General features: G+C 50.7%; 11 protein-coding genes across 11 annotated transcripts; 5 read left to right on the top strand and 6 right to left on the bottom strand.

Moving 5' to 3' along the window:
- Nucleotides 1–438: 438 nt before the first annotated feature.
- On the bottom strand, nt 439–1,974 carry DHH1 (DExD/H-box ATP-dependent RNA helicase DHH1; the record flags this gene model as incomplete). The annotated part of the gene is made up of 1 exon (XM_076683963.1): nt 439–1,974. One exon carries the CDS (start codon nt 1,972–1,974, stop codon nt 439–441), a length of 1,536 nt encoding a protein of 511 aa, XP_076541717.1.
- Nucleotides 1,975–2,795: 821 nt separating this feature from the next.
- On the top strand, nt 2,796–3,830 carry STE7 (mitogen-activated protein kinase kinase STE7; the record flags this gene model as incomplete). Its single annotated transcript, XM_076683962.1, has 1 exon — nt 2,796–3,830. One exon carries the CDS (start codon nt 2,796–2,798, stop codon nt 3,828–3,830), a length of 1,035 nt encoding a protein of 344 aa, XP_076541716.1.
- Nucleotides 3,831–4,496: 666 nt separating this feature from the next.
- On the bottom strand, nt 4,497–4,820 carry DMO2 (Dmo2p; the record flags this gene model as incomplete). Its single annotated transcript, XM_076683961.1, has 1 exon — nt 4,497–4,820. The coding sequence occupies one exon, from the start codon at nt 4,818–4,820 to the stop codon at nt 4,497–4,499; it is 324 nt and encodes a 107-aa protein (XP_076541715.1).
- Nucleotides 4,821–5,000: 180 nt separating this feature from the next.
- On the top strand, nt 5,001–6,554 carry CMR1 (Cmr1p; the record flags this gene model as incomplete). The annotated part of the gene is made up of 1 exon (XM_076683960.1): nt 5,001–6,554. The coding sequence occupies one exon, from the start codon at nt 5,001–5,003 to the stop codon at nt 6,552–6,554; it is 1,554 nt and encodes a 517-aa protein (XP_076541714.1).
- Nucleotides 6,555–6,770: 216 nt separating this feature from the next.
- On the bottom strand, nt 6,771–8,960 carry APL2 (Apl2p; the record flags this gene model as incomplete). The annotated part of the gene is made up of 1 exon (XM_076683959.1): nt 6,771–8,960. The coding sequence occupies one exon, from the start codon at nt 8,958–8,960 to the stop codon at nt 6,771–6,773; it is 2,190 nt and encodes a 729-aa protein (XP_076541713.1).
- Nucleotides 8,961–9,611: 651 nt separating this feature from the next.
- FOL3 (dihydrofolate synthase) lies at nt 9,612–10,820 on the top strand (the record flags this gene model as incomplete). Its single annotated transcript, XM_076683958.1, has 1 exon — nt 9,612–10,820. One exon carries the CDS (start codon nt 9,612–9,614, stop codon nt 10,818–10,820), a length of 1,209 nt encoding a protein of 402 aa, XP_076541712.1.
- Nucleotides 10,821–11,702: 882 nt separating this feature from the next.
- On the top strand, nt 11,703–12,593 carry TRVA0_012S00584 (phytanoyl-CoA dioxygenase family protein; the record flags this gene model as incomplete). The annotated part of the gene is made up of 1 exon (XM_076683957.1): nt 11,703–12,593. The coding sequence occupies one exon, from the start codon at nt 11,703–11,705 to the stop codon at nt 12,591–12,593; it is 891 nt and encodes a 296-aa protein (XP_076541711.1).
- A 732-nt stretch (nt 12,594–13,325) lies between these two features.
- Nucleotides 13,326–13,901, top strand: TRVA0_012S00562 (uncharacterized protein; the record flags this gene model as incomplete). The annotated part of the gene is made up of 1 exon (XM_076683956.1): nt 13,326–13,901. The coding sequence occupies one exon, from the start codon at nt 13,326–13,328 to the stop codon at nt 13,899–13,901; it is 576 nt and encodes a 191-aa protein (XP_076541710.1).
- Nucleotides 13,902–14,017: 116 nt separating this feature from the next.
- TRVA0_012S00540 (uncharacterized protein) lies at nt 14,018–14,491 on the bottom strand (the record flags this gene model as incomplete). The annotated part of the gene is made up of 1 exon (XM_076683955.1): nt 14,018–14,491. One exon carries the CDS (start codon nt 14,489–14,491, stop codon nt 14,018–14,020), a length of 474 nt encoding a protein of 157 aa, XP_076541709.1.
- Nucleotides 14,492–14,868: 377 nt separating this feature from the next.
- On the bottom strand, nt 14,869–16,477 carry ERG9 (bifunctional farnesyl-diphosphate farnesyltransferase/squalene synthase; the record flags this gene model as incomplete). Its single annotated transcript, XM_076683954.1, has 4 exons — nt 14,869–15,980; nt 16,037–16,172; nt 16,220–16,361; nt 16,419–16,477. 4 exons carry the CDS (start codon nt 16,475–16,477, stop codon nt 14,869–14,871), a joined length of 1,449 nt encoding a protein of 482 aa, XP_076541708.1.
- Nucleotides 16,478–17,470: 993 nt separating this feature from the next.
- TRVA0_012S00496 (uncharacterized protein) lies at nt 17,471–18,967 on the bottom strand (the record flags this gene model as incomplete). Its single annotated transcript, XM_076683953.1, has 1 exon — nt 17,471–18,967. One exon carries the CDS (start codon nt 18,965–18,967, stop codon nt 17,471–17,473), a length of 1,497 nt encoding a protein of 498 aa, XP_076541707.1.
- Nucleotides 18,968–19,107: the final 140 nt, after the last annotated feature.

The raw sequence follows: 19,107 nt of genomic DNA, 5'->3' as shown, positions 1-19,107 counted from the left end.
ACAATTTAATGCTTCTTTTGTCACGGCTTGCAACAGCCAAAGCCGTTAGTTACTTGAAGAACTCCGCGAAGCGGAGCCACGGGGGTTTGGGGGCTGGCCCCCAAGTCAATTGAGCTAGGGAAGGATCCATTGATCCGCGAAGTGGAGCTACCCGGGCTTGGAAGTATTTGCAGAGGAATAAGATATAAAGATGTATATTGACGAGGCAAAAAAAAGGCAGATGGTAAGTTGAAAAACGCCAGAAGGCGTTGAAAAACAACTTGAAAAAAAACCTCACCAACATGGGTGAATAAATATAGAAGGCGCTGAGATTCGAGGCCCTGATCAAACAAAAGCAGAACAACAAGAACAAACAGAAATCAAAACAAACGGAAAACTCAAACAAAAACATCGTAGCAGAGACCATAAAACTTCGTAACAAAACATGAGCCCAATAAATTACTGCCGCGACGGCTGCTGGGGCTGCTGGTAGTAGCCCTGTGGCGGCATACCGCCTGGCGGAGGCATGCCGTACTGCTGCTGCGGTGGGTAACCAGGCATGCCCATTGGAGGCATTGGCATCTGCATCTGGACCTGGCTCGGATGCTGCTGCTGGAAATGCTGTTGCTGGTGGTGCTGTTGCTGTTGCTGTTGCTGCTGATTGTGCTGGTGCTGGTTCTGGTTCTGGCGGTTGTATCGGTGTACACGCTGAGTAGTGTGAGGCATCTCCGTGATGGGGAAGGGCCGGGGAATGTTTTCCGAGTCGGCAACGTAGAGACGCTTGTCGATCTGCTGCGGGATGGGCTTGATCTCGGTGCCGAGCTCCTGCTCGATCTTGTACAGGTTGAACCGGTCATTCCAGTTGATGAGGTTGATGGCGAGACCCAGGTGGCCGAATCGGCCCGATCGACCAATTCGGTGGAGGTAAGTCTCGGCATTCTTGGGGAAGTCAAAGTTGATGACCACGTTGACGGCCTGGATGTCGATACCTCGCGTCAGCAGGTCGGAGCATACAAGGTTACGGCAGTTGCCGTTTCTAAACTCGTGGAACACCTTGTTACGGTGGGACTGGAGCATCTTGGCGTGGGAGTAGTAGCACGAGTACCCGAGCTCGGTGATCTTGCGCGCAAGCAGCTCAACACGGTTCGTCGAGTTGCAGAAGATGATCGACTGGTTGATGGACAGCCGCGAGAAGAGCGTGTTGAGGCAGTGCAGCTTCTGCTTCTCCTCGACGAACGCGTAGTACTGGGTAATGCCGCGCAGCGTAAGCTCATCCATAAGGTTGATCTCATACGGCCGGTTGAGGTGCTTGTCCATGAAGCTCTTGACGACGAGCGGGAAGGTCGCACTGAAAAGCAGAATCTGCCTATCCTGTGGGAAATGTGCCAACAGCTGCTCAATGATGGGCGTGAACTCGGGCGAAAGCAGCTTGTCTGCCTCGTCCATAACAAACATGGGACACTCGCTGAAATCGACAACGTTCTTGCCCGCCAGGTCCAATACTCGGCCCGGAGTACCCACCAACACGTGGACCGTCTCGCTGAGACGGATAATGTCGTCCTTGAGCGTCGTGCCACCGGTAGTGACCATCACGTTGACGCCCAGATGCTTGCCCAGGGTGCGGCATACCTGCGAAGTCTGCAGCGCCAGCTCTCGCGTAGGGACCAGAATGAGCGCCTGCACCTTGGTAGACTTTGGCTTCACCTGCTGCAGCGCCGGAATGACAAACGCCGCCGTCTTACCGGTGCCGTTCTTGGCTCGCGCCAGGATGTCCCGCCCGGCGAGCGCAATGGGGATGGCCTCCTCCTGGATCGGCGACGGCTTCTCAAAGCCCGCCTCAAAAATGCCCATCAGCAGCTCTCTCTTGAGGTAAAAGTCTTCAAACCCGTTGCCCTTGGTGGCCGTCACGTCCTCCGTCTGGGGCCGCGAGTCCTTGGCCGGGATATTCAGCTTGGACTTCCAATCCGCGCCGGACTCTCCGTCTATGTGTGCCATTGCAATTTAATAACCTTTAAACAAACCAATCCAAACAAACAAATAAATGGAAAATCCTCAAGTTCAATGGATCTTCCCTGTTTCGTAAATTCAACAGATCTTTGCTGTGTCGTAATCAAGATCTTTCGCTGTGTCGTGTGGTGAAAATCGCTAATTGTTTTCCATCAAATTCTTCGAAAAATCTACACCAAATATGCCGCTATAATTCGACCTTTTCTCTTGTCTTCTCTCTCTCTTTGCAAAAGCCTAATTCCGTCGTGAATCGTATCGTGTGGTGTGGTTTTTTTCCAAAAAGTGAAGGAGAAGAATTTGAAGGTGTCGCAGTGGGACCGCGCCCCCGCTGAAAACTTACCCGGCTGTCACCTACCATCTGTCCCCTCGACGACACCCTCAGAGGGTCATACTCCGTTCTATCCCTATAAATGGGTTCAATTGGACCGCAATTGGGCCAGCTGACGCGCCGCTTGAGGTTTTCCTGGGGGCCCAGCCCCCCCCCCCCCCCCAGACCCCCCGGGGCTCCGCTGCGCGGAGGGGCTTCGAACCGGGCCAATACACGAAAATGCTGAGATCAGCGATTCCTCCGCGTAGCGGAGCCACAGGGGGGTCTGGGGGGACTGGTCCCCCCAGTGTACGCTGTCGCCGCCAGGCAAGCTATGGCGGCGGTAGGTGATTGCCAGTCAAGTTAACATCATAGTCAAGTTAAGCGGGTTAAGTTACTGGGTTAAGTTTGTCAAGTAGAGACAGGGGAAGGTGAAGGTGGAAGGCCCGGCGTGTCCCACAGGAGCGGAAGAAGCGACGGTTGAGAGAGAGAGAGAGAGAGCATGGGACCGAACGCGATACGAGGCGGCGGCGAGGCCGCGGGGCATCAGATAAAGGAGATCAAGACGCTTAAGCGGAAGAACTTCAAGAAGCTGACGCTGAACCAGGAGGCAGTGGCGGAGGCCCCGGCACAGGAACGGAGCGAGAGCAACGTCGTGACCCAGTTGGCGTCCCTGGAGCTCGGGGTTGAGTTCAAGCTGGACCTGCGGATGGAGGACTTTGAGAAGATCAGCGAACTGGGGAGCGGGAACGGCGGCATGGTGACCAAGGTGATGCACACGCCGACGCAGACGGTAATGGCGCGCAAGGTCATCCACATCGAGGCCAAGGAGGCCATCCGGCGCCAGATCGTTCGGGAGCTCCATATCATGCACGACTGCCACTCGAAGCATATCGTGGAGTATTACGGGGCGTTCACTCACGAGTCGGACGTTATCATGTGCATGGAGTACATGGACTGCGGGTCGTTGGACCGGGTCCTCAAGAAGCACGGGCCCATCTGCGAGCCTATAATTGCCAAGATCACGGGGGACGTGCTGGAGGGGCTCACTTATCTGTACGACGAGCACCGCATCATCCACAGAGACGTGAAGCCGTCGAACATCCTGGTCAACTCGCGCGGCCAGATCAAGCTGTGCGACTTTGGCGTGTCGGGCGAGCTCATTAACTCCATTGCCGACACTTTCGTTGGTACTTCGTCCTACATGTCGCCCGAGCGCATCCAGGGGGCGCCCTACACGGTCAAGAGTGACGTGTGGTCCCTCGGCATCACCCTCGTCGAGCTCGCCATTGGCAAGTTCCCGGCTCCGTCCATCAACGGCATATTCGAGCTGCTCCAGCGCATCGTCAACGAGGCACCCCCGAGCCTCCCCCAGGACGGTAACTTCTCCCCTGAGTTTAGGCTCTTCGTCGACAAGTGCCTCTACAAAGAAGCCGCCCGTCCCACCCCTGGCATGCTCCTCCAGGAGCCTTTCTACAAAAACAGTAAACGCTCCACCGTCGACATAGAGAGCTGGGCACAGAGTGTAAAGATATAACTATTAGATCCTATCCGCATACTCCTTCCTGTGCCATTCCAAAACTCATCCCTGCCCCCATGAATAATCATAGCTTCAGTTGACTTAGGGGCCAGCCCCCAAACCCCCGTGGCTCCGCTTCGCGGAGATACTTCATTGGACTAGTTCTTGTCATGCTCTGCTGGGGACTAATTCTTGTCATGCTCAACTGGGATTGACTGTTTTGTTACACTACTCCGTCCCAGCTTTCTAGTTACAGAGCTCCCAACCGCGATACAAGCTTTCAGTTACGGAGCTCCTAACAGTGTTACAAATTTCCAGGGACGGCATTCTCAAATTAGGTACCAACTTCCAGCAACAGAGTTGCCAACACTGTAACAACATGTTTTCTTTCCAATTTTTACCTACACTGTATTATTTTTATCTAATGGTTTGCCTAATTCGTTGATTCGTGACCTTGTTCCAGGTGGTAGTGCAGACACTGGTCTTATATCATTGAGCTGAATTACTTTGCTCGCAGCATACAGCCAGTATGTGTTTAGTTATTACGGGGGTTTGGCGGCAGGGCCCCCAACTACGGGGTCTGGGGCAGGGCCCCAGGAATTGCGTGTAGATGTTATATACTTCAATTGAAAGTCTAGTATAAATAATATTTACAAAATCAGTGATAAATGGTTGGAAGTTGGGTTAGTTGAAGGATTCGGTGTCGTTCTTGATGGCCTCCATGCCTCGCAGAATGCCAAAGAAAGCGACGGCTACACCGCCGACTCGAACAGTGTTTCTCCACGCAGGCGTCGCAGCCTTTGGCAGCGGGTTTGACGCTGAAGAGGAGAACACTGCACCTGACGCCATGTAGGAACCGCCGAGAATCATCACCGCTGCAGAGGTGAGAAGGCACGGCGTGCACTGCTTCTCTGGCTTGCCAGAACCCTTGTCCTGACCCGAGGATGCCCCCTCCCCAGTCTGAGGCTTTGCTTCTGGCGGGTTGATGACGTTTAGGATATTCGACATGGTGAAGTACAGTGGCACGATATCGTGAGATGCGACGCGAAAAATTAAATTTTGGGCCGACGCGTTAATTGATGGACATATTTACCCCAAACGTTAGAGAGATAGCGGTACTAATCCTTGAAATACCCCAGGGAGTAAACAAATATATTCGAAATATACGCCAGAGGATCAAGACATATTATGCCTAGCAGCTTAGAGCAGCAGAGGCTGGAGAATATCCGGCGGAACCAGGAGCTGCTGAAGCAGCTGGAGCTGGAGAACCTGAGCAATTCAATCTCCTCAGAGGTCAAGCGTAAGGCTCCTCCGGCAAAGAAGCCCGCCAAGAAGAGAAGGAGCGAGCCGAGAGTAAAGAGGGAGCCTGAGGAGCCAGTCATCCGACGCCGGTCTCGCCGCCTGGAAGGCAAGAAGGCCGATTTCGAGATCGAACAGGACCAGTATGTCCAAGAACAGGCAATTAAGCAGGAGAAGGAGCAGCGAGAAAAGGATAGAGTAGAGGGCGAGCGGAAGCTTGAAGAGATTATGCAGAGAGGCGACTGGAAGGGTGCTCTGAGAGTGCTGAGCGACATTAGCGCCGTGAACTCTGTAAAGATCTCTCAGGGGGACTACTTTGATCTGGCATCCAAGAAGGAATCAGATCCAATTATCAAAGAAGCGAGAGAGAAGTTGTCGAATTTAAGTTTGCTGGATAAGTTTGACCCGCCCAAGTTGACCACTGAACGAATTTACTCCATGGCAATTCACCCCAGTAAGGAGAAGCGGCTTGTGTTTGCGGGCGACAAAATGGGTGAATTGGGGCTATGGGATCCTGACCAATCTCGTCCGGCGGAGTTCCCTGCCGAGGATGAAGAAGAGGAGGAGGACCCCGAGGTTTCGTCCTTCAAGATCCACTCCCGGTCTATCTCGCGGATTATATACGACCCATTCAATCCGCAGAAGATGTTCACCGGTTCTTACGATGGGTCGATTCGAAGTCTCGACCTAACGGCAATTGATGCGTCTAGCGAGGCGTTTGTATACGACTCAGATCCGCGAGACCCCGTGGGCATATCAGATTTCGCCATTCCGGAGCGAGACACCATCTACTTGACCACACTTCAGGGCGAGTTTGGCATTCACGATCTGCGCGAAAAGCCAAACGTCAAGAAACTTTTCCGGTGCCACGAGAAGAAAATTGGTGGGTTCGCAGTAAACCCACTGTCGTCGCATCAGATTGCCACTGCATCCCTCGATCGAACCTTCAAGGTGTGGGACGTCCGATACACTAAGAGTACGCATGGCGAAACGATTCCACATCTCTATGGAGAGTTCCAGTCACGTTTGAGTATATCGTGTGTGGACTGGAATCGGTCGGGGCAGATTGTCGTTAATGGCTACGATGATAAGATTCACGTGTTCGATATGTCAGAGGCCGCTAAATCCTGGAAGAAAGACACTACTTTTGAGGCTAACGAGGGCCCATTCGCGCCTAAAGTTACGCTCAAACACAATTGTCAGACTGGCCGGTGGGTCTCTATTCTGAAGGCGCGCTGGCAAGAGTCTCCGGCCGATGGTCTGCATAAGTTTGTCATTGCCAATATGAACAGATATTTGGATATTTATGCCGCCAATGGCCGTCAATTGGCGCATCTTGGTGACGAACGGATGACGGCGGTTCCAGCTGTTGCTGTAATGCATCCTACCGAGCCATGGCTTGTGGGTGGAAGCGCCAGTGGAAAAGTCTACCTTTGGCAGTAACCCTCCCCCTCGGGCGGGCCATATTCTAACTACTACACACGGAGCTACGGAGGAAAGACGTATAGAAGAGTATATCGAATCATACGCAGTATATCAATTACAACAGCTTAGAACAAGCCCTCCGCGAAGCGGTGTCTCGGGGGTCTAAGGGCTGGCCCCCAGTTACGTAGCCACGATGGAAGCGGAATATGGAATCATAAAAGTGTATCAAATTACTTAAAACAAGCCAATGAGGTCGTCGCTTGCGGAGTTGTTTTTCTGCTGCTGCTGCTGTTGCGGCTGTTGTTGTCCACCTAAACTCAGCCCATCAAAACCTAAGTCCAAGTTATTTGTTTGTGGGGCGGATGTTGGCGGGGCGGTTGGTGGGCTGTCAAACATTGACAGAATATCCTGAGTCGCCTTGCTCGAGGTAGTAGTAGTAGTGGGAGGAGGAGAAGGCGACGAGGCAAAAATATCACCCAGATCAGTTAGCGACGAAGCGGGTGGAGAAGCCGGGGTAGAAGCTGGGACATCAAAGTCGAGATCCAACAGGTTCTCGCCATTGACAACAGTGCCAGAGGTGGCAGCGGCAGCAATTGCATCCTCCTTGGCCAGTTGCTGCTGCTCTTCAATGGCCCGCTTCTGAACGGCATCAGCACCGAACCGGCCCGTGCCCATGAAGCTAGCAGCCGGCTTGTGGTAGACCGATGCCAGACTCGATAGCTCGCCAATAAGCTCGTTAAGGAGCACCGGCGACATCTTTTCAATGGTGCTTTGGATGGGCGGCTTCTCGGCCAGTGCCACCTCCTTTGCAATAGCCGTGTCTGAAGAAAGCAGCCGCCAGTAGATGTAGGCTCTATCTCGGATATCAGCGTTGTCAGATTTTGTGGTAGCTGTCTGGAGCACCGGCTGGATGAGCAGCTGGCCAGCATCGGGGTTCTTGATATAGAGCTTAACGCAAGCGGTCAGCAGCTGCAATTGGACCGGCGTGGCCTCCTCGAGGAAGGTCGCTACATAGCCATTAAGCAGTTCCGCCGCGGAGTCAATCTTTTCGGCATACTCGCCCAGGAGCCACACCAGAGCGGCTCGCGCCTCGGGCTCATCAATCTCGTCCACATTTTGAAGCAGGTATGGAATGAACCGGTCAAACTGCTTGTATCGTCGTAGGATATCCTTCATGGTAATAACGACCTCCTGGATCACGTAATTGACCTTGTTTACCTCGAGCAGATCAAGCAGCACCAGAGCGCACTTCTCAGCGGCCGCCTCGATCTCAATGGCGCATTGGCCAATAGCCCGGATAGCGCGCCTTGAGAAGTCCATATCTACCTCCATCGAGTACTCCTTGAGCTCAGCAACCAGCTCGTCAACGTTCTTGTCGCTCGCTAGGTTAACCATAATCTCCAGCTTCTCAAACTTGAGGTATGGCGGGTCGTTGTACTTGCAGAAGAAGACTCGCATCTCGCGGCTGAGGATTTGCGGGTACTTCTGGAGGATGATGCGGATGTTGCGCAATGCTACGTACTGGACCTCCGGGTCACACGAAACAAGCGTCACCAGCGGCGAGCTCATCTTGCGCAGCAGAGTAGCCTGGGCCTCCTGGGGCTGGATGCCAATGTGCTTGAGCACCGCCTGGACCGCTGCCAGGACGACACTCGGGTTCACGTGCTGGAACTGGGGCACGACTCGTTCGCATATGTGCTCGGCCTCCTTAACATCCGACGTCTCAAATTCGGAAAGTGCCGTGAGAATTGCAATGCGGCCCCATTCGGTGCACTCATTAAGCGCCACCAGCAGCTTGTTGAGGGTCAGCGTGTTGATCTGGAAGCACTTGGTGTCGGGAGCCGACTCCTGGATCTCTGCCAGCGCCGAGACGGCATTGGCGACAACCATGGGGTTCGCGTCGTCGACAAGGCCCTGCAAATCACTCAGAAACCCTTCCTCAAGGCACATCTCCGGGTTAAGGTCAAACAGCTTGGCCACGCAAATAGCCGCCGTCTTTCGTACGTAGGGGTTGTCGTCCTTGAGGGTCCGCCGCAGCGGAATGTTCATGTAATCCACCATCTTATCGACGCGGATGCATCCCATGGTCCTGATTGCCAGTGCCCGGACTAGTGGGTTCGGATCCTCAGTGTCCTGGACGAACGTGTTGACGGCGAGAATGCAGAGTTCCGGGTGTGATTTTGCGTAGTTCATGAGATAAAGATAAACGAGCTTCTTCTGGTCCAGGTCGTGGGTCGACATGTTCTTGAGGATATCCGGGAACAACGCGGAAACGTCTTTTCCAAGCGTCATGGCGGCAATGGTCCGCTGGATGGCGTCTTTTCGCTCGTGGGCGTACTGCGAGACGAGCCCCGTCCGCAACTCAAACGTCTCGCCCTTGCGTGGCGTCTGAAAGACCTTGCGTAGTCTCCTCTCCAGCGACATTCTTACTTCGATTAGTACTTGTTAAACTGATTAGTACTTGGTTCCCGATAAATTGAGGCTGTCAGATGAGCTTCCGGGTCGCTGGGTCGGGGTTAATTGATTTGAATTGATGGGTTTCAAATGATGGTGATTTGGCATGAAATGGACCCCGACATTTGGTCCCAACTACCAACCACCAAGGGGGGACCGTTGAACGAACTTGAAACGTTGGTAAATAGAATTGGATAGAACTGGCTTGAACTGGCTAGAATTGGCTAGAAGTTGAAAGCGGGAGAAGATACTTTGAATTCAGTTGATTTGACTGGTTTTTGGATTTTGGGCTAGTTTTGACTGGTTTTGATACCCGTAGATACCCATAACGCATTCATACTTTGTTGGTAACCTCGTACCTTGGAGTCATTTCTGAGTCAGACTACGTGTAGTTTGGCCTGTTTTGAATTAATAATCTTTTAATATTCCAGATCTTGAAGCTATAAAAAGTGCCATTGGTCTCGTTACTTCTTTAAGATCTTAGAAGTGCTATTGATCTCGTTACATCTCCAGCCTCTTAGAAGTGCTATTGATCTTGTTATTTCGCTTGACTATCAAAAGTCTAGACTCTGAAAAGTGCTATTGATTTCGTTATAAGACCCCTAAAATTACTCCACTATCATGATCGACCTAGGACTGGCAAGAATCCACAGGCTGCTGAAAGTCCTCGGAGATCCCCACCTAGCCGGCTGGAAAGCTATCCACGTAGCTGGCACCAATGGCAAAGGCTCCGTATGCGCTTACCTCTACTCATGCCTCAATGAGGCTGGTATCACATCGGGCAGGTTCACTAGCCCCCATCTCGTCCACAAGTGGGACTGCATCTCCATCAATGGCAAGACCGTCCACAAAGACTTGTTCTACGAGGTCGAGGACCTGGTCACAAAAACCAATTCGTCGAAAGAGATTGGTGCTAGCGAATTTGAGATTCTCACTGCCACAGCATTTGAAATATTCCGCAGGTCTCGCGTCTCGGTTGCAGTAATCGAAGTCGGACTCGGCGGCCGGCTCGACGCTACCAACGCGCTTGCTGCGGAAAAGACACTGGCCACAGTGGTCACCAAGGTTGGCCTCGACCATCAGAACTTCCTTGGCAATACGCTGTTTGAAATTGCCACGCAAAAAGGTGGCATTATCAAGCCCCATGTGCCCTGTGTTGTAGACGCCACGAACGATGCTTCAGTGCTCGATGCAATTCGGCAGATTGCGGCCCAGAACTCGTCTAGGCTCATTGAGGCGTCTCCAGACAGGCTTCCGCTGAACATAGAGCCGGACACTACTCCTTTGCTTGGCGCGTACCAGCAGTCCAACATGTCCTGTGCGCTCAACGTTATTGATATACTCAAATCGCAGTATCCGGCCCTAGCTGCAAACGTTGAGAAGGGCATTCGACACACGACTTGGCCGGGTAGACTCCAGTGGCTGCCTTTAACGTCGTCAAAGAAAGTCCTATTAGATGGCGCACACAACCCTCAGTCTGCAGAATTGCTAGCACAGTTTGTGGACTCGTCGGTTCGTTCCTCTGGCGGAGTTACGTATGTTTTGGCATTTTCCAAGGGCAAGGACTACACCGATGTCATTTCTCAGCTGGTGCGTCCGGAAGACTCTGTGGTGGCTACTAGCTTTGGTGCGGTTGACGGCATGCCCTGGGTCTCGGCTGTAGATCCAGCTGAGATCGTCGAAACTGCCAAGCGGTACACTACGAATGTATCAATTGATGCTGGTGACGTAAAGTCACTGCTGGACAAGGTACCCGACCAAACGGTTATCTGCGGTTCTCTCTACCTCGTGGCTGATGTTCTTCGGTCCATTGAGGACTCTAGGCGCTAATTGTCTACTCCACACAGTAGAAGAATATTAAAAGATAGAGTCGTGTCACATTAGACTTACTATTCTGCCAAGAGCTTCAATTGGCGAAGCTGACCTCTGCTCTCCGTACTACATATTACCAGATGGCTCAAAGATCAATTGGCATACATCTCAGGGTATTATATGGGAACTTTGTTGTTAACCGTATGCATATTTGTTAATAAATCCGGGTAGATATACCATGGATATTAAATAGGTGTTGATAGTGGTCCACCGCTAAGGATATTAACCCTCTCTCTCCAAATACTCGAAAATTCCGGCACGCACTTTTTCTTAGAATCTACAGTAATGCACGTGGAGTAGTCCTCTTTTAGCCTAAACAATGCGCTCTAGTGATTCTCGTTATTTTTTAAAAAATTACTGGTATATTCCTTGCCCAGTCAACGTACGAATTCCAAGTACAAGCGTAGCACTGAAAATTGAAACCGCCCACGGAAATTTGCCCAGTTTTTTTGTTTTTTTTTGGTCTCTAAGCATATTATAATCTACGACAGTCCGATTTCTGCCATCACTAAGTGAAAAGCTCTGCCCATAACGTGTAGCCCCACAAATCTCACCTAAGCATGACAATTAACTTCCAAATACATGATGAAGCATCTACTGCCCATAAATCTACATCCCACGGCCCATCATTCCAGATACATAGGCTGCTTCAGATAGAACCTCCACTATCATTGCCAAGTCCCTGTGCATAGCCGTCGGAACGGCCCCGCGTTTTCAAGCTCCACATGCCCCCGCATGAAAAAAATCAGTGGGCGACCTCGCTGAGGCATCCCGCACTTTTGAATATATAAAAGGCCAACCTATAGCCCTCATCAAGAGTCTTGATAGGAAAACACTGCAATGGTTGGACTTACTCCTGAACAGGTTGAACAATTTAACCGGGATGGCTGCATTGCCATTCCCGGAGAGCTCTCGCCGGCCCAGATCAAGCGGATCATGGACCGGTCGCATGAGATGCTCGAGACCTTCCCGCTCGAGAACCACCCTATGACCAAGTTCACCACTGGCGAGACGAGCGAGCATGTTGGCGACAACTATTTCCTTACCTCAGGCGACAAGGTGCACTACTTCTTCGAAGAGGACGCCTTCAACAAGCAGGGAGAGCTGATCAAGCCCAAGGCGAAGGCAATTAACAAGGTGGGCCATGCCCTGCACGTTCTCGAGGACGCGTTCCGAGAGATCTCGCTTACCCAGCGAAATAGAGACATTGCCGAGTCGCTAGGATTCAAGGACCCGCGAATTCTCCAGTCCATGCTGATCTGCAAGCAGCCCGAGATTGGCGGCGAGGTTCCGACCCACCAGGATGCGACTTTCCTCTACACCGAGCCCCAGTCGGCAGTAGGATTTTGGTATGCGCTGGAGGACTGCACTGCGTCTAACGGAGCTCTGGAGTTTGTACCGGGCTCCCACAAGCAGGTTGGTGTGCCGAAGCGGATGGTGCGAAAGGACAGGGAAGGCAAGGAGGGCACCGAGTTCATTTCTGTGCCTGGTGTGGAGGAATACGAGGAGCCATCCAAGGACAAGTTCAAGCTCGTAGCCTGCCCGGCGGGCTCGCTGGTGCTTATTCATAACACTGTGCTGCACCGATCTAACAACAACACTTCTCAGAAGTCGCGATACGCTTATACTTTCCACGCAATTGACGGCGTTTGCAAGTATGACGAGAAGAACTGGCTCCAGGTGCCGTCAACTGGCGGTACGAACTTCACTGTGCTCGAGCAGGTCTCTTAATTGAGCTACTGTATTTTCATTAGTGTGTGTACTGTACCGGTATTATAGTACGGTATGAATATATATACGCTATATATTTATCAATCGATATCTGCCCATCACAGCCGCACCCAAGAAACCCCCCCCCCCCCCCCCCCCCCCTGAACTCAAGCGCTATAAAGCCATAATTCCTATCGTTGCTTTGATGATTTTGACTGAATTGTAAGTTCTCCCATAGCTTAACATATTGCATCGCCAATCTCGTATTTCTAGTTCCTTCCCAGGAAAAATTTCAATCCAACATCAGATTGCTGGGGTTCTGCCATGGATTTCTGGATTTTCGCCAGCTTTTGTCAATGAATTATAACCACGGAATTATCCAGCAAAAGGAAGGCATTTGTGCGGCACTTCTTGATTGAGATCGACATGTAATACGAAGTGGGGGGCTGTTACAGCGGGGGACCTTGCAGATGGCCCGTAAGCAAAAACATGGAGTTGATGCGGACGCTTTGAAGCTCGAGAGGCGAAAGGTGACCGCAGATCAGGGCCTAGGTCGGACGTTGCGGAGACCGACCAATTCGCATGCAAATGCACACTCGTAGAGGAAGAGTAAGATGAGGGGAAATTGTTGACTTGGCTTCAGACAATTGACAGGGGGCAATGGGCTTGCGACAGAACGGGTCAGTTGACGGCGGTCCACTGGGCAATGGCGACTTGCCGGCGACGGTAAACAGTGTAATACCTTCTGGCGATATGACCAAGGTCCAGGCTCTGGCAGCTTACCTGGGTAAATGCGATCCTAACCAGCCGTTGGCATTCATGAGCTTCATTGACCGTTGTCAAGAGTACTTCAAAGCAAATGGCAATGAGGACCTGGGCACATTGCGAATGGCTCTCGTCACGGTCATGGAAAAAGAAGCATATCACTGGTTCATCACGGAAAAGTCAGGACTTGAAGACTACCAGCGCTCCTTCCTTAAAAGTCTTCAGCGTAAGTTCAAAGAGACCGTGCTCATCTCTGCCACCAGGGACCTGGCGCTGCTTGAGCCTCGGTCAACCGAAGCCAGTGACGTTCGAGAGTTCCTCGACAGGTTCTATGCTCTGTCGGATGTAGTTGAACACTTTCACCCGGGGAGCAACATGTTCGGACTTCTGTATAAGCGCCTGAGCTTCAATGAAGAAGCTAAGCAACACCTGCAGGGGGTGGGACGGCAGATTGACTTACTCACCAACATCATTGAGATAAAGAAGATAATTGCGCGACAAGAGTATTCTGAATACGACAGTGTCATTCAGCGAGCACTGAATACTAATGGGTCATTCCACTGACCAAACAAAATGCAAATACATGTATTGCCATTAAGATACGCATTATGAATACAACGTTCCAGAGGTTAGTTAGTTAGGGTTCGGTTAGTTTATAAGGTTAGCCTGGGGGACTAAGCTTAGGCAGTTAAAACTGGAAGAGGCAGGTATTGAGCCAATTGGTTGTCAAGCTTTCGGTCGATCTGGCTCAGGCTGGCAGAGTACACGAACCAGCACAGGAAGAAAAGTCCAACAAATAAAATGAAGTAAAGGAAGCCATTGACCTTGTTCTGGCAGCCAAAATCAATTACTGAGAGTGCACAGCAGATAATTGCAAGGGACCATGGAATCGCCAGTGCGAGTGAAATCTTAAATCCCTTCTTCATTTGTTTTTCCAATTCATCGGCCTCATCCTCGCCAATAGTGTCATTTGCAGTCTCTTCGTCAGATCCTATAGAGTCATATACCGCAGATGCCTTATGGTACCGTATAAGGCTCAGCTTTCGCCGGGCGTCCCTGTACCGATAGCCGAACAAAACTGCAAAAAGCACTAGGGCGAATGCGGTGACCAGGTATATTGAGTTCAACCGCTTTTCAACGCTTAGGCAGGGCATCTTTAGAGGACCAAGTGTTGGTGGAGATCAAGTCACCTCCGGGTTGTGGCGGGATTTTTGGGACACTCCGTTGCTGAGCCTCTCACGGCATCACCACATGGCCCACGATGATCTGGCTTGGCATGAGTAATTCATCTTGCTAAAAAACAGACTGAGAATTTGTATATATACTAGTTCCATAATTTGCAGAAGTAGCGATGGTCCCTGATAATTGATAGTGGAGAGCGATTAATGGCCGAGTGAAAGTCAGGATATTTGTAGAATGCCTGTAATATACAATTCTAAAACTATCAATGCGACCAAAGGCAATTCGTAGCTAAAGTCCATTATTTTCCATTGGTGTCCCATAATAAAAGCAAAATACAGAATAATACAGTCTAAAGATCCTCTCGGACTGCCTGGGTGACCGAAGAAATCACAGAAGAGGCAGACGAAGAGACCGAGGAGACAAGAGGAGTGTGCTTGTAGTAGTTCGGATGGTGGACACCAGCACCATGTTGGAACTGGTGCGCAAAGTCAAGGAAATGGTCCCATATAATGTCAAATCTGGCGCCAGCAAGCCATGCAACACCGGCCATAAGACCAAACGTAAACAGAAGACCTCCGACGCCAACAAGCATCAACTTTCGTTCCAACTCAGCAGTCTCCTTCTTAGCAGCAAGCACGGTAGGCGACTCCATGGTGTGCTTGCAAATGTACTGCTCGATCTTGCCGCAGAGAACCTCGATTCGCATGAAGTTCGGGTCCTCCGGCCGGTTCTTGAGGTGGATTCGGCGCGTGTAGTCCTGGAAGATTGCGTACACGCCTTCCATGTTGCCGCTCTGGAGAATGAGCTTGGCGGTAGTGCCTCGCCTGATCTTCACGTTCTTGTAGAACACATCTGGGTTGTTGAAAACAAGCTCCAGAGTTGCAATCGACATCACCTGCGGGATTGCGCAGAACGAGAACAGCGTCGGTTCCGTTACATTCTGCAGATACTCAAGGCATTCAATTACCAGCTCCAGCGACAGAATGAGCAGTTCAGAGATGCAATAAATGCCGTTCTGCTCGTTCTCCGGCTTGGTGAAATCCTTGAGCTCTTTGGCGTACTTGCCCCATACCTCTTTTGGCCAGAACGACCGGCCCTCGTCCTGGTCCTCCCGGTAATCTCTGATGATGTTCGTTCGCTGGAGGAATTGGCCCATGGACTCGAACAGCTGGGGCTTCTCCTTGAGCACCTCGGTGCCGAACCCGGAAATAAGCGCCATCTGGGTCAATCCATCGCCTACGAGGCCAGCGACGTAGTGGCAGTACTCAGTGTAGTCCTGGATCGTCTTGACACCATCGTAGTTCGTCTGGTTCTCAAGCTGGATATAATGGGCCATGCCGTTGCCCATCTTGTCGGCGATCTCCTCAATTACAGCCCTGTACTCAGGCTTCAGCTTGTGCAGCTCTCGGAGGACCTTATCAAACTCGACAAGGACGACTCTGTCCTTCTCATTGGGGCTGTCTGTTTCATAGTTAGCAATTGTCGAAACCACGTGGAAGATAATAATCGTTACTCACTCTCGGTAAACGTCCAGTCATCCTTCTGGAGGATCTCCTTGAAGTTCCTCAGAAGAGGCAGCTTCGTCTCGTTCGGAACAGTCATGTCATCCTCAATCGTGTCGAGACCTCGAAGCACAATGTAGAAGATCATGATCTACCTGATTAGCCTTCAATTCCTGTTGAGCTTGGGGCAATGCTTACAACGTCCCTGAGCTCCGGGTGGAGCTCTAAAATTACTGTCGCAAAGGACCGCGACGCAATGTCGAGGAGTTCATAACACCTTCTCAAGTCGGGTGATTCGCTAGACGGATCTCGAGGATAGGCCGGCTTCCGGAAAAACTTTCTATTCCAACCATTGTTAGCGTCGAATTTTTTTGGGGGCGGTCTAAACATTGCTTACAAGTTGATCGCAGCCGCGAATTCATCGGGGTGTAGTACAAGGTCCAGTAGCTTGCCCATATCTGAGAGGCAGTCACCTAATGTCTGTTACTTTGTCGGGATGGTGTGGTGATGTGGTGGGACCTATGGTGGTCGACAGGGGGGGGAAAAAGAAGAGGAGGAGAGTTCAGCCCTCCAGCCTGCAGCACACAGCCCCACCGCGAAGCGACGCGTTAAATCAACCATAATCCATCCTATTGGATCGATATCAAAATTCAAGATCTCTATTACTTAATTATAGTGAACTGTGTCCAGCCCATTTCTTGCCTAGCTCTGGTATTGTGCGCGCAAGATGGTTGAGCCGCACGAGCCGCACTGCCGGTTAACTCGGGAAAATATGAATCAATTCCTGGTATTTTATGGGGCGGAAATAGAGGCGAAAGGGGTTCAGGGTAGAGCAAATAGGACCGTAAAGAAAAGGATGGTATCTGACGCGTAATGGTGGCAATCTGGTGCACTCGATCGGAATTAGCCTGGGTATCCCCTATGTAGCGTAGGACGGTATTATTATCCTCTTCCCGAAAAAATCGTAGGTCCTCGTTAATCAAGACTATAGTATAAGCGTTATTATTGCCGCAGGAGTTTTGTATATATATTGTGAAACTACCCTGTACTGTAAGTGTTAATCGAGCTTAACCGGTACATCGAGGAATTGCCGCCAGCGGAATGTTCTTTGATATCCATGCATTAATAGCAAGCCACTTCTATGGTAAAAGAGTTAAAAATAATTGGCCTGATTTAGCATAATAAAAGCGATCAGATCTGGTAGACCCCAGGCTAAGACTGATTGAAATAATCGCGTAGTCCTTTAGATGAGAGTAGAGCCAATGTCATTACTTGATCCAGCAGCAGCAGCATCCTCGCATACCGTATCTCCTCAATTGTCCCTTTATAAGAAGCAACGTCGTGGCTGAATACAAAATCAGTTATGCGATCCCTCAGCACGCTCGCCTTGAACGGTTGCGTTGCTGGTCTAGCTACCAAAGTTCGGTCACGGAAATAATCCAGTGCCACTTATGCGGACGGTGTCCCCCATCTCTGTGGATAAAGAAACGGGTATGCAACCTGTTCAGCAAAAGACGGAAACTCGAGCAGATGGCAGCTTGTAAGGTTGGCTAGCGGTGCCGTGTTGAGCAACCTGTGTAGATTGAACGCAATGTACGATGCGCTCATGTTGGTCCAGAATTGGCCCATGGTCAACAATTCAGGTGAAAAGTATAGGTGGTCAACCAAGGAGAATAGTGCTGCATTTTCCGTTACTATCTCTGCCAGTCGGCTAGTTGTATGTCCTTCAAGAAAACTCATTTCGTAGCTGTAGTCATTGAAGTCAAAAACCAGCACTGATGCAGTCATCTGCGCGTCTCGCAAGATTTTGACTGCGTCCTGGAAAAGATAGTCACTCAACGCGACCTTGCTAAGCTTTGCAATGCCATTTTTATCTTCGTCGTCCTCCGGCAGCTGGATTGCAAAGGCGGACCGGATGAGAGTTCCTGCATTGGAAAGGTCGTCCTTAAACTGGGCAGTCTCGTAATGGCCATCCTTGTACTTGTTGATAAGCACTAATCTGGACAGGTTCATAAATAAGATTTCCTTAAATATAGGCATTGCTTGGCGGTTGACGACAATCTCCTCCAGATGCGGCAGCAGAACGCGGTTGTGAATCGGCAGCTCACGGTAGCAGTTGGTCATCAAAGTCAGTCGTGTTAAACCCAGCCCAATCCAGACAGACAGTCCGCTCATAATTTTGCTAATAACCGAGAGATCGACTAGTCCAGGGCAGTCTCTAATGGTCTTCATTTCTACGCCGCCTGCCCGTGGCTGGACGATCAGTGCCTTTTGTCCTTCGAATAGGAACTGGTTATACCACCCTTTAGCTGCCCACTCATCGCGTTTTTGCCTTGTATTGGTATATATCAGGGCTGTCTCGTCAATTGTCAGTGTTGTCGTAGTGAATAGCTCGGGCCAATCTGTTCTCAGGATGGTTTTGATCTTCAGTGGGTCGAATCGTTTGTAAAAGTATTCTTGAAGGTGTTCGAGATCTGCTAGGCGGTTTCTTCTGTCAAATGTAATCTTTAAGATCAGATGTATTCGTTTAAGTGCCTTAAATTTGCCCAATGCTCTGTCGCCATGTTTGACGAGTGCCTTCATAACCTGTCTCCCGTTCAGCACTTCAAGGAATAGATCTTCAATTGCTTCGAACTCCGGCTCTCCCTTCAATTTTAGTACGGACCATATAGGCGCGACAAGCATTCCAGAACCCCTTGGGCAGACCTCGTTCATATAGCTTCTCAGGTAGAGCTTCTCTCTGCGGCCAATGACTGCGCCGACGTGTCTCCATATCACGGGCACGAGCCTCTTCCGAAGCTCTTTATTAACTGCTGATAGTTCGACAACTCTGCTGAACTTGCATTCCTTAGCCACAATCTCTAGCACATCAATTGCAAGCATGGTGTATGTGTTTATGAGCCGCAAACAGTGCGGCGGATGTATACTTTGGTTAATTAGACACATATTAACGGCGGACACCCTTTGCAAACCATAATACCTAGCCAGGCAATATGTACTCAATAATTAATGTCCCGTTTCGAATTTTCATGGTTTTACTTCCGTTCGGCAATGTTGTTGGCCAATTGATTCAATTGTGTGTGATT

Source organism: Trichomonascus vanleenenianus (assembly GCF_965637985.1).
Source record: "Trichomonascus vanleenenianus strain CLIB 3782 genome assembly, contig: TRVA0_012S, whole genome shotgun sequence".
In the NCBI taxonomy this organism is placed as follows: Eukaryota; Fungi; Ascomycota; class Dipodascomycetes; order Dipodascales; family Trichomonascaceae; genus Blastobotrys; species Blastobotrys vanleenenianus.
This window is presented reverse-complemented; position numbering and strand designations above follow the sequence as displayed.